Here is a 13,690-nt window from a genome sequence, read left to right as displayed (position 1 = left end):
AGCAGGAGGAATGTGAAATTGGGGATGATAGAAACAGAGTCAGAAGGTGTAGGTTGCTGCTGCACTAGCATGGTGGGTTGCAGGTTTGCCATACAGCTGTCTGTTTACATCTGTGTGAAGTTTCAGCTCCAAAAAGGCTCAAAAGACTCTCTTAGTCATAGAGAAACTGTGAGCTATATAATGGCAATGATGGCAATAAATTCCACCTTTGAAAACTGACAGCACTTTCCAACCCTGGGACTTGTCTGCACTTCTCATCCATGAGCACCACAGCGAGCTGTGAAGGGACCACTGTCCTCTTCTTGTGGGGAAGGAGCTAAAAACAACCACATGATGCTCAAAGCATTTGCTACTGAGTCAATGGCAAATTGGGAGCTGAATACAGAAAACCTGTTGTTTGCAGCTTAGAATCACAGAATAATTTAGGTTGAAGGGACCTCTAAAGGTCTTTCATCCAACCCCCACGCTCAAGCTGGTGGAGCTTGGAATTAGAGCAGGTCGCCAGGGATTTGTGCAGTCAAATAGTAAATGTCTCCAAGGATGGAGGTTTGTGACCTCCCTGGACCCCTGCTCCAATAGTCCACCGCCTCCGTTGGGAAGGTTTTCCTCATAGTTTACTGAAATTTCCTTTACTGCAACTCCTGACCATTGCTTCTTGTCCCGTCTTTGTGCAAATCCAAGAAAAGTCTGGATCTCTCATCTGTGTCCCCTCCTATAAGGGAGCTGCAAACACCAATGAGATCTTCCCTTCCCCTTCTCCGCACTGATCAGACCCAGCTCAGCCTCTCCCTGTACCTGCTGTTCTCCTGCCCTGACCATCTTGATGTCTGAACCTCAATGCCTCCCTTGTACTGGGGAGCCCCAGACTGGACACAGCATCCAGGTCTGGTCTCACAAGTAAATGATCATATACATCTCAGCTTGGGAACTTCTCTTACTTTATCCTTTTTGCCTGCAAACGTTCTTGTTTTTTCCCCAGAAGATATGTGACCCATGGGAGAAGAACAAAAGGATTTTGGGTTCTAGAGGGAAGAACAGAGGATTTACTGGATTCCTACAGGAACAGCAGTAAGGGTGGGTGCCTTGTGTTAGCTGTCTAGAGGGACGGTGCTTTTGGGTTACAGCCCAGGCCAAGGCTCAGATTGCCTGCACACAGCTCAATCTGACCCCATCTTTGGTTACTGCTGAGTTAGAACAGACACTTTTCTTGTGAAGGATCCCAAAAGGTACCACACCATGGTTTCCCGCCACACACGATGGAAATGGCCAAGGACTCTGAGCTGGAACTCGCACACCTCCAGGGGCAACAACTGCACTGGAAATGGGGCACATACTGGTAGGGAGGGACATACCCTATGTTCTTGGGGTGTTTGCTCTGTGGCTGTAGCTACTGCTGTTCCCTTTGTTGGCATCTGACAGTCACCCTTGGTTTTTGCTAAGGCCTCATAACCAGGGGACGTAAAAGATGCAAAGCTGAACCCAGACCTGATGCCGCTAACTTTCCAGTTATTGTGCCCTAAGGCAGCCAGGGCTGGACAAAATACACTCTTCAACATGGTCCTCTCTTCAGAATTTGGCTTATTCCTGTTAACTACTCCTTCAAGCCTCCTTCCTCAATTACCAGAAATCTCTCTCAGTCAAATCTGCCTTAAAAATACAGGGAGATGGATCTCTAGTAAAGCAACTCAGATGTTTCACCTTCGTTTACAACTTTCATTTTAACACCAATGAATCTTACTGGCATCACATGGAAGCTAAAGACTGGTGGGCCTCCAAAGCAGACAAGGAAACAAAAAAGAAAGATAAAGCCAGTACCTGTAGGAAGTAAGAACTCATGGGATCCTCTTTGCTGTCCTCGTTGTAGTATAGACCTCCGACAATGAAGATCTGATTCTCTTTGGTCACCAGACTGATGTGGTTCTTTGGGATTTGGGTAGACAGGGAGGCAAAGTAGCACTCGTTGGCTGTGGGATCATAGGCCACTGCTCCACTGTCGCTCACCATGAAAATAAGGTCCTGCAGGAACATCCCAAAGCGCATTGTGTCATTTAAGATCCCTGGGAGAGCATCCTCTTCTGTATCTTCCTCCTCATCTACTGCTCCATTGACAACATTGTCTTTCGCTTGCTTTTCATTGTTTTTCTTCACTTTCTTCTTCTTCACCACAGTAAATTTGCCTTTCTGGGCGTCCTTCACCATCTGCAGTTTCTTGAGCAGCTCCGGGCTGGACTTCACCATGGCATGCTTCTCCACGTGGTCCTTGATGTAATCATTGGGCATGAGGCGGAAGCGGATGCTCTCAAAGATGACAGGCAAGGCCTTCTGCCGGCTCTCGCGGTCCTTGGTCCCCACCCACTTCATCACGACTTCGAAGACGGTCTCCTCTTTCTCAATGTTGAGGGAGTCGCTGGAGATGATCGCAATAAGCTCATCGGGGGAGAGCTGGTAGAACTCCTCATCTCGAGAGACCAGCGCGAAGCGATCGCAGATGAAATCCCGAGCCGCCACGGCCAGCCGGGCGCAATCCAGCATCAAGCCCAGCCTGAAGATAGCCAAGCAGTTGCTGAGGCAGAGCCGCTTTTGCAAGAAGGACACGCAGACGGTGAAGATGGAGGGGATCTGGAACATGTTGGCCACGGAGAAGATGTCCTGCACATTCTGCTCTGTGATCTCCAGCTCGGAGGTGTAGATATAATGGAGGATTTTGCCCATGACATCTGGATCAACGTCTTCCAAGCTGACCTCCCTCTTCTTGCTCTCTTCCATATCAGAGAGGAACATCGCTCGAAAATAGGGGCTGCAAGCTGCCAGCGCCACCCCCAGCCGATGGCAGGGAAACTCCTTCCCCTTGACTTTTAAGACACAGTCCAGAAACTTATTGTGGTCCAACATATCCTTGAGTCCATCCTGGAGGAGAGTTTGCTGGTAGAGACGTAGTTCTTCCACTTGATCAAAAGGCAAACCCATGGTGAAGAGTAACCGCTCCTTTTTCCCCAATCCTTCTTATAGATATATAATGTATTTATGAATCCTGATCCCCTAGTAAAGAAACTTGCTCAAAGCAGGGCTCGTGGGTCTCCTTGCTTCTAAACCGCCAGCACACTGGGAATGTGAAACGGCTGCTACTATCGCAGCTGTCTGTGTACTTCAGTTTCCAGCATGGGGCTTTATATATAGCCACAGCGTTACAAAGCTTAAGGCGTCCGTACCGGAGCATGTGTAAGCCGATCACCCTTTAATATGACACATTGGACAAGGGGGAAGGGAGGGGGACGGGGGAACAGCTGTACTTCCAGCCTCGATGCTTCAAGAAGGGTCTGTCAGCCCATGAGTCACCACGGGGGGAGCAGGAGCTTTTTGCTGCCGTCCCATGACAGGAGACGTGTGTGACCCATCGGCTCAGCCGCCGTGCTTGGGAAACAGCCTCCAGATGAATCAAGCATCCGAATCTGCCTTCTGGGTCATGAATGGTGAGGCTGGGATCTTCTCCCGACACCACTAAACTGGCTGCTCCGAAACTGCTGCACCTTTTGCTGTGCTAAGAATAGAGCATGAAGTCAAAGCTGGAAAGATGCAGTAAGGGAGCGTCTTATGTGGGCTTTGTGGCATCCCCGACCACAGCCAGATCACTCCCAGGGCTGCTTTAATGAACAGATTTGTCCTTTATTCTCCTCTGGAGTAATTTTTTAGGGGTCTGGAAGGGAGTGGGAAATTAAGATAAAGTTATTTATTTACATCCCTTTATGGGATACGAGACCTATGCTGGAAGGTACTTAAAAAGTCTCACTAAAGGAGAAAACTTGAGGATCCTGAGAGAGGGATGACTGCTTTGTCTACAATATATGACCACACTGTCACAGTCTTTGAACACCTCATCATTAATAAACCCATCTTTTCCACATCTTGGTGACAGAGAGAGGGCCTGAGGTAGAACAGAGGTAAAGAGAACACAGCAGTGGGCTTCAACTCACAGATTGGGACATTTAAACACAGGTATCTTCTTGTGAGTTGAGGGTCCTCTGCTAAGGTCTACTGAGATTCAACACTCTCATGTTGAAGTCTGGAGCTGCAACAGGACAACTTGCCTGGCCTTGAGCTGATGCTCCAAATGATGGGATCTCCAGCAGGTCTTGTGTCCTGCCTGCGTGCCCATGGATGTCCAGGAAGCCCCGTGGGACCTCAAGTGGCCGGTCCAGGTCCCATGGAGCTCGTGAGGAAGCAAATTAGTTTTGACAGACATGGATGAGCAGACTAGCTATAATTATTTATACCTATGATAAAAGTTATACATGAATCTGTTTTATTTTATCTCCATTCCTATGAACCCTCTGGGCTGGCTGACACTCAGTGATGGCACAGATTTAATTAACGATTTAATTAACTCTATGCAAAGATATTAGCCGCTCTTCTCAGTGTATTTAAAGCCACATAGTCCCTTACCCTGACTTGGATGTATCTATAAAAGTGCTTCATGCCATGATGGTTATCTACATAAGTGGGAAGAGGGAGGGAGCTATACTGGTACATACTGGTGTGAAGCCCTTTTGTACTGGTGAGGTTCCAGCAGCATCTGAAAGGTACCACTATAGCAGGGAAGTAGTCACAGTCTGGTTTTGGAGCTCACATCATAAGCTCTTGTGCTGTGCTGCTCATCTGTGATGGGATCAAATGATGAGCATTGATCTTTGAACTGGGTCAGAAATGTTCTGCTCCCAGACACCTGAGGCTGGACAACCCCTTCCTCCTCCTCTCCTTCCCTCTGTATTAGTTCTGCATTTTCCCAAGTTTAATCCAGCCTTGTTGTGCTACCAGCTGGGACTTTTCCCCTCCTTTGCCTTTAATCTCCCTTGAGCCCTGGTTTGTTTTCCTTCTTGCTGTGCTGCTCGGTGTGTGGTGCCATCTAAGGTTTGCTTACGCATTCTCTGCATCATGAAGTGCTACAGCCCATCCCTTCCCAGAGGAGCTCCTGATCGATTGGTGAGTCTGTGGCTTCTCCCAGGCTTGTGGTCCATCAAGGGAAAGTGCACCGTGATGGTCCCAGACCTTCTCTGGACCAGCTCCAAGGCTTGAGGAAGCAGCCCTGGTTTTCCCAGAGCATCCTCTCCTCGGTGCATGGTGTTGTTTTGGCTCCCTAGGGCCATGGTGAGGACAGGTATGTCTGGGAGCTGGTTCACTGCAGCTGCGTTAGACACCTGCTCGAGATGAGAGGACTCTGGGGATGTCCATCTGTCCCCACTTGCCCTAGAGACAGTTTAAATCATGAATTCAGACTGAACACCCCTAACTGCTCCCAGTGCCTCCTAACACTGGCAGTGCTGGGATGCTGTCCTCACGATGGCTTGTGGCAACATTCACATGTGTGCTCCCCTGCCTCATGTTTCCACCATTTTTCATCATCATTACAACACAGCAGCATCCATCCCAAACCTTGCCATCAAAATGTATGTAGATCGCATATATGGCGCAGGCTGGACATACAGGCTGTGTCCTCTGTCTTAACTCTGACTCAAATGGTCTGTAAACCTCCCTGAAAAGCCAGCACTGCTTTATACAGCTCAGACCCACAAGCTTCAGATCCTCTCACCCACTGAGTATTTGGTGTTCAGATTCTTTTCCTTCTTACATTTTTGGTTACAAGTTTCCAGTCTGGATCTCAAGTATGGTATTTCTTTCTGATCTGTGTGTCTTCTTTTGTGCCTGGTTTTCATTTGTTCACACTGGTTGGCCGTTGACATTTTACAACCTGCTGACACACAGGGAAGTCAATAGGATTTTTGAGGGGCTTGATCTGAGCCTTGCTTGACTTGAGAGCCAAGGCCACATCAGATTGCTATGGGAAAGTTGTCTCTGATTATAGCAATGGAATTTTAGGCAATCATCAATTATGAGCCCTCTGCAACCATTGTAACTTGTGGAGGCTTGGATCACCATAGACTTGTCCCATCCATCTTCCGTTTGCTGGGTCCAACGCGTCACCACTAAGGTAAACTGGTCTCCAAGCCAAGCCCAGAGGGATTTAGCACCTGAAAGCAGATGAGATGTCACATGTGGATCTGCTAAGGGTGAGTAGTGATCATCGTTACCATTTGGTCATCTCCATAAACATGTGAATGTGTGAATTAACTCTTCCCAGTGTACTCCCCTGACAGTGCTGACAATTGTATGATAGACAACACAGCCCTGAATGAGCTGGGCTGTCCTGAGATATCCCACAGCTAACTGGTCCCAATGTGAACACAGCTGATGATTTCCAGTGACCAATGGGCTAAGGCAGTTATTAAGCGTGTCTCTTAAGTGAGCAGTAGTCCCCCCACAGTGTGGGAGTAGGTGAGGATATATGGAAAGCATCTTAAGAAGATCTTTAGCAGGATAACTCCCTCTCATACAAAATTTATAAAACAAGGAAGGTGAATGCAGGAATTATAGCCATGTCAGGCTGAACAAGAAAGCATTCAATGTATTAATCTGGATTTGTAGTTGCGATAAAGATTTGCTTTTCTTGGCTTCTCAGACAGGTTTTACTAACGGGCAGGCAATAACCAGATCAGATGAGATGCTCTTTTCCAGGAGAGAAATGAGCAGTTGATAAATCCCACTCCATGGAGGAGTACAGTGAGGCTGAGGGTCTCCTGCAGTTGGGGACACCACTTGGGTGCTCCTGGCACATCAAACCTCCTGGACTTGTAATGGCAGTGATAGTTGAGGGGATAACTTCAGACAAAGCAGGGCAAAGCCCAAGTTCTCCTATCAACCATCTCTCTAACAAATCGCTCATTTGGTTGGTGTCTAAGATTAGCTCCTTCTGGCAGCTCCAGCAGATGCAGCTGCTGGGTAAATTTAGATCCTTAGTGAATGGGTTATTTTCTCTCCCAGAGTATCCAAGTCAGGAGGGCAGTGCAGAGTCACTGGGCTTTGCCATGTGAGTCACCCACTTCGGCACTGGGAGGTGGGTGACTCTGTTTGTCCTCCTGGGCAGCCAAGGACCTGAGCTGAGCCACCTGCAGAGACAGAGTCCTTGGTCTCTGCAGCTCAGGGTGGCTTCACGGTGTGAGGACACCCGTATGGAGGAGAAGAGAAGAATTTTATGCTGGGAGGAGGCTGTTTTGCTGGTAAAGAGTAAATCTGAGATAATGGAGAAGCCAAGAAATGTCTACCAAAGGTCCGGTAGCAGGGATGTGCCTGGCAGCTGAAGGGGTTTTGGGGATGTGACTAGAGGTGCCACCGAGCCACAGCAGCTGCCCTTACTTCCAGCAGAAATAAAACCAACACAGCTTCTAACTCAGAAACCATACAGGTGCCAGTAGACTCGTGTTATTTCACCAGCATGAACGTGGAGTCAAAATAAAGGTGAATATGATTCAAGCTGCAGCAAAATCTCCAATCTGGTGATGACACGAAGGTGGGTTTCTGTTAAACTCAGCAATATCTTACCTTGTGTCACTATTCCGGGTGGGAGGTGAGGATCTGCAAACAGACCCTTAAGTCTCTCAGCTCTGGTGGCAGTGGTGACCCAGGGCGTCACCTGCACTACAGTGGTGTAACAGTGATGAGCGGCAGGCACCATAGATGTCCAACATTTATTTACTACATAAATAAATGACATTTATCAGGGACTTCACAAATTCCTTTGGCAGAGCTGAAAGCTGGCTAGAAAACCAATCCTGTTTCATCCACAGGGACACCAGAACACACCAGCACCAAGTGTCTCAACCCACATTGCAAAGTGGTCCAGATTCTGCCCTCACAAACATCAACATAACTCAGACATAAGGCCACTGAAAGTTATTCTAAAGTGCAAGAGAGCCAGAGTTATTTTTGAGTTATTAAAGGACCTTTTCCCCAAGGCACCGTGTTTCACATAAGTACATTTATTCAATGGACTCACTGTGCAGTGTCCCAAAGTCTACTTCTCCAAGGAGGCTAACATGGGCTTCCCCTCCACCACCAAGCCCCAAATCACTGCCTTTCATTCAGGGTCTTTCTTCTTTGGTTGTATGTGTGTGTGTGTGTGCTCATGCAGACATGGGCTGAGGCTGTGTGTACCAGAGTCAGCTGAGTAAAGGGAGGGGTGGATGGATGGATGGATGGAGATCAGCAAGAGTTGGCTACAGCATCTTCTGTTCCTCAGCCATGGGCAGGAATGTGAGCTTAACTTTTGTCCATGGTATGTAAAAAAATGCAAGTGGGATTCTGTTTGAGTCCCAGGACATGTATCATGGTTGTGGTCTCGGAGCCAGCAGTGGAAGCCCCTTGTGTCTGTGTTGAGGCCTGGAGACTGAGCAGTTGTGAGCTGTGTGTTGTGTTTTTTTGACACACCTGCTCCCCAGACAACTTGTACATGATGTGCTCTGTGAAGCAGGTATGTCTCCTGAACTCTCATGAACTACACCTAATACTGAGACTGAATCATTTTTTTCCAAGACACTGAAGGGACCTGTTTTGCAGAGAGTTTGAAATAATAACAGCTATCGCTGACAGTGGTGAGGAGATGATTACCCTATAACAAGCCATTCCTGGTTTTTCTTCCCTTTGCTATAACAACTGTACTATTTATTTATTAGCCTCTAGGTAGGTATAGATCGTGCTGAGCCATTTCACAGTCCTTACTGCACAACCATAGATGCTGAACACTTGACAGCGGATGCAGATCATTTCTTCTAGTAAAAGAAACATGGGATGCTTGGGCTAGAAGTGACCTGGAGATGGTCTGCTCAGCTTCAGCTAATCCCTTTCTCATAGCTGAATGTCTGGACCACCCTGAAACCTGTAGCCATGGGACCTGGAGAGTCTCCTCTGGGAGGCAAGGGCTATAAGACCTGCAGAAGAGCTGATTGCTAATGGACCAAATGTTATGGGAAGCAGAGAGTGAAGTCTCTAGGCTGGCGCAATGTCAGAGGGTCAAAAAAATGATGGGGATGGCTCTTCCTGGCATTACGGAAATGTCCTGGGAGCCTTCTTCAGCAGTTTGCCTCACATGGGGAGCCTGAGGAATGCCCACTGTGTCTTACAGAAGATCTTTCCTGCAGCAATGGGGTGACCTGTGCCTTCCAGGTGACTTCTACATGGGTGAGCTACAGCAGTCCAGGTGTCAGGAGGGCTTGGAGAGCCCCGGCCAGTGGCCAGCCTGGCAGCGGTGGCTGGAGGGGAGACAAGGCTCTGGGACAAGCCTGTGGATGCCTCCCTCTACTCCACCTTTGCTTTGTCACACATCTCCTCCTCGATGGCCAGGATGCGCTCACGCTCTTTGATCAGCTGCACTCCGCAGTATGTGATGAACCAGATGGACAAGGTGCTGACAGGGAAACCTAGAAGATGGAGAGACACACATGGTCATCTTGGAGTAGCTGCTCACCTAACGGGGCCAGCTCCTCTCCAGCGCTGCTGCCTCTCAGGTGGGTTTGGGAGGTCCCACAAGTTCATGATGGCCAGTGACATTTTCCATTGGCTATCCAGTCCTACAGCTTAACTGAGAGAAGAGAGAAATTCCCAAGATCAGATTTTAGGTGAAGCGGTGCCTGAGACCACCAAGGCATCATAGATCGTGGTTAATGTGGGAACATGCTGGAGTGGCTTCCTTTTCCTCCAAAACTCCTTCTGCCTCACCAAGGCTTGGTGGTTGACTTTCTGCCCATTCAACCTGCCCATGTCCATTGTTATTCAGCACTGTGACCTTCTGGAAGCTTTGTGCCCCTCTGATGCTGAGGATCAACCCCAGCCTTGTCCCATACCTACTGGGGACACAATGAGGAACACACATTTTTGTCCCCTATGTAAGTGATGGAGAGTCGGGAGCTCTCCCTCCACTTAGGAAGGGTCTGACAGCATTGTAACCAGGACTCTGGTATCCACAGCAGAGAGGAGAGACAGGCTTTGTACCTGCTAAAACGGGACCTCCAAAATGAATAATGCAGCCAGCAAAAGCCAGCTAGCTCAGCGGGCAGGCACTTCTGGCACATCGAGCCCAGACTGTCACATTATCCCTTTCCTACGCCAGCCCTGTCCCAGAGCGGGCGGGAGGATGTGGGCTCCTGATGACTATTTATACTCTGGGCTGCTCAAGAAGACTTCAAAATAGAGTCACCATCCACTGATTAGAAATGTGCAGGACCTCATTAATGTTTATAAATTTGTAAAGGGCAAGCGTCAGGAGGAAGGAGCCAGGTTCTGCTCTGGGATGTCCAATGACAGAACAAGGGGCAATGGGAGCAAGCTGGAGCACAGGAGGTTCAATCTGAACATGAGGAAAAACTTTTTCACTTTGAGGGTGACAGAGCATGGCCCAGACTGCCCAGAGAGGTTGTGGAGTCTCCTTCTCTGGAGACACCCAAACCCCTGGCCGTGTTCCTGTGTGACTGCTCTGGTGATCCTGCTCTGGCAGGGGTTGGACTGGGGGAGCTTTTGAGGTCTCTTCCAACTCCTGACATTCTATGATCCTGTGATACAGGTCAGACTGTTCATTAGCAACACAGGATGAGGATTTGTAGCTGTCACCTTCAGGTTGATGCAGGAGTAGCTGCTAAAGCAAAATGAGATGAGGTAGGACAAGTAAATTGCTTTCTCCAGCAAGGAGACCATTCCACAGCCCACTTTGATGGGGTGAATGTGACCTGTGTGTTGCTGCAAGGAATCTAAACCCCAGCAACAGGCTGTGCTTGGAGCTGTACAAGCACTCCTGGAAGGCAGCTCATACCACAGAGAGCTCACACAAGAAGGATAGGGGCTAAGAAACAGCTTCCTGCACCTTTTGAACAATAATTAAGCCAATCACCAACCCACCAAGAGGACTCAGACATCCCAGTCCTCAGCTCCTCTATCAGTGTCCCCCCATCAAGACAAGGGTACCTCGATGGGGTGGGCTGGTAGCACTTTACCTGTCAGGAGAAGTCTCTTGGTGACCAGCAGTGCAAACTCGAGGCTGTTGAGGGCTAGGATGTTGTAGAGAACGATGGCCCAGAAGTTTGCTGCCCCAAAACCTGCCCTAATCCGCCGAGACATTGCCGCTGACAGTTTGGCCTGTGGAGGAGAGAGGAGCAGAGAGTGAGGAAAAACGGGGCTGCAAAAAAAGGGGATGCATTGGTCCAACTCCAGCTGGGATCACAGAGGAGTGGGCAAAAAATTAGAGCAGCCTTTAGTGCCTCTGGGATGAAGAAACAGAAGGACAATGTAAAGCTGCTCTGCTGCTGGACTTAGATGTATTTGGGATGCTGGAGCAGTGTCTCAAGGTCCCACGGGTAGGGGAAAAATGCTACACACAGCTTCATGGTAATTGTAATAGCTGAGTTCTGCTTTCTTCATCTGTTGCCTTGGGTAAGCCGTTCCTCAAGGCAGATGAATGCCGTTGTGTATCAGGATTATTATTAGCCCTATGTGCAAATCACTCCCAGCTCCCGGTAGGAATTGTTTCTTAGGAATTAAAAAAAATAAATTTTAAAAAATTAAAAATGAAGAGCTGAAAACTAGTGACAGCAGCAAAATGAAACTGTCACTGGCACATAATCCTCAGGAGCAGCTGCTGTGAGTGGAGCGGGGAAGTGGTTTATAGCAATCTTCAAAGAGCACGATGAATCCCCAGGCCACTCAGGGCTGAGAATTGCGGTGCCGCAGGGAAGGAGATTTCACTGCCTGGGAGTGCTGTAATCTGGTTAGAAGTTCAACAGGGAAAGCAAATGGGAGGATGGCTACCCAAAGTTTTTATTCAAAACGGGTCTTTATTGAACTGGTTTAGGAGCTCCAGACTTTAAATTGGGCAAAAGAAATAAGGAATTGTTTCCAGGATGGAGTTTCCTAAGTTTTAATTCCAACATGTCCACAAACTTGGTCTCAAACAGGAACAGGGCACTAAGCTTTGGAGTGGTTGAAAAATAGTGCATTCTGGTACCTAAACGTTTGCCTTTATCAGAAATCAGATCAAAAAACACTCAGAATGCTGAGATGTTTTGCAGAACAAGAACTAATGATGTCCCCATGGACAGACCCCAGATTTTGTGTCCACCTGTGGTACTTTGATGTCTCATTTGGGCTGCATTTCAGGTTCTCTCAGACATCCATTTTCCCTCTGAAAGCATTACACCCAACCTAAATTTCTTATGAGGCATCACAGATGGGAATTTGCTCTGGGTGGGTGACACAGTGGATAAAATGAAGGGTTACAGAGCACCAGGGCTTTGCTTCCTTTGCGCAGCTGATCACAAGGATGCTGAAGGACACAGGAGAGAGCTCTAGGTCTCCACACAGGTGGCCTGGTCATGGAGCTGCACAGCATCATCAGAGATGTTGCTATTCAGTCTCAGCTGAAACTGGACCTGATTTTTATAAATTTGAGCTCTGTACAGTCATGGACATTTCCCAACACCAGAGTTTGGCCCCAGACCCAGTGATCTACCCCCATCCACTTGCAGCCCAACTTCTCACCTCCAGTTTGGCAAAGGGCTCCTTTTGGAAGAACTTCTGCACCCAGAGCTCAAAGTTGAGGCCAAAGCAGTTGAAGAAAGACCAGATGTAAACGATCTCACAGGGCCCTAGCCACAGGGTGGTGACAGCAAAGGTGGCGATGGTGGCCATGAGCTCCTTCATGACGTTGTCATGGTTCTCTCCAATGTGGTCATACACGTACCTAACAGCCAAGGAAAGGGGTCAGTGCTCCCTGTAGTCAAGAGGCGCCCTCTGAAGTCCCTCCTCCCATTCTAACCCACCAAGTAAGATGTTTTGGCCGGCACATTCTAGCAATAAAATGGTGTGTAACCATGGCTGAAAAAAGCTGAAGGGCTGAGGGTGATGTGGATGGAGCTCAGGCCATCCTTGTTACCCAGGATATTGGAGTCCTGGGCTCAAGTCTCCTTTCCTCCTAGTGGAATATGAACCTGACTCTTCCTCCCTTGAGGACACACTAAACCCACCGAACTTAAAGAGTTTTCTGGGACAGGACTCTCTTATTCCCAACCTGGGGGTGGGTGGGCTGTTGTAGTTTATAGTGATTAATTCAGTGGTCTTAGGGATAAACAGACCAAATATGACTTCATGCCATAGTGGGATTCACACATCTCAGCTTTGGGATGAACAGCATCTAATGCTTCATAGCTATGTGATGGGAGAGAAGACCCTGAACCAGGCTGGAGATGGTTGATTAGACACTTACTTGCATAGCCAGTCATTAATCCCTCTGTCAAAATGCCTAAAATGCAGATGATAAAAAGCATGTTAAAACACGCACTGTAATGACACCCGTGCAGCCATAGAAGGTGTGTGGTCCCCTGGTGTTCACAGCAGTTCTCCACACTCCCTCCTTAAATGGATCCCACTATCAATGTGGTTGTAACCTCTTTTATCCATTGCTTCCTGCCCAAAAATATTTCCCTGGGCTATGGCCCAGTCTAGACTATGGGTTCAGTATGAACCGTTCAATGTAGGCAGTCTGCAACTTAGATGCTCAGAAGCACAGCCCAGACCTCCTCCCCACCGGGCACATTTCATGCAGGTCAAATGTGCTGCCCCTCTTCATCGATGCAAGTGGGGTACTCACGTTTCTGCGAAGACGTAGAGCATGGTGATGCATTTTGGGGGCTGGGGTGGGTCCAAGTGGTCCAGTCTGGCGATGGTGTTGGTGACCCCAAACATGACAGCAGCTTTCACCCAGTCGTACACCAAATTGGAGTAGGCCAAGCCAGCTGGAGCAAAAATGAGAGTCAAGCAC

The 13,690-nt window shown here is 48.4% G+C and overlaps 2 protein-coding genes across 2 annotated transcripts in view; both read right to left on the bottom strand.

Moving 5' to 3' along the window:
* Positions 1 to 2,967, bottom strand: part of KLHL40 (kelch-like family member 40) — a gene marked incomplete at its 3' end in the record, with an annotated part of 7,389 nt that extends 4,422 nt beyond the window's left edge. The window contains exon 1 of the mRNA XM_010188013.1: positions 1,816 to 2,967. Coding sequence (XP_010186315.1) covers positions 1,816 to 2,967 — 1,152 coding nt within the window. The remainder of the gene's footprint in view (positions 1 to 1,815) is intronic.
* Positions 2,968 to 8,991: 6,024 nt separating this feature from the next.
* Positions 8,992 to 13,668, bottom strand: LOC104543406 (protein-cysteine N-palmitoyltransferase HHAT-like protein; the record flags this gene model as incomplete). The annotated part of the gene is made up of 5 exons (XM_010188012.1): positions 8,992 to 9,305; positions 10,872 to 11,013; positions 12,412 to 12,613; positions 13,136 to 13,171; positions 13,520 to 13,668. Coding segments are annotated over 5 exons (651 nt in total), but the record flags the coding sequence as incomplete, so codon positions are not given.
* Between the last annotated feature and the right edge of the window lie 22 nt (positions 13,669 to 13,690).

Source organism: Mesitornis unicolor, unplaced genomic scaffold (assembly GCF_000695765.1).
Source record: "Mesitornis unicolor isolate BGI_N332 unplaced genomic scaffold, ASM69576v1 scaffold41447, whole genome shotgun sequence".
Taxonomy (NCBI): Eukaryota; Metazoa; Chordata; class Aves; order Mesitornithiformes; family Mesitornithidae; genus Mesitornis; species Mesitornis unicolor.
The sequence above is the reverse complement of the archived record's forward strand: the minus strand, read 5'-3'. Positions and strand labels throughout refer to the sequence as shown.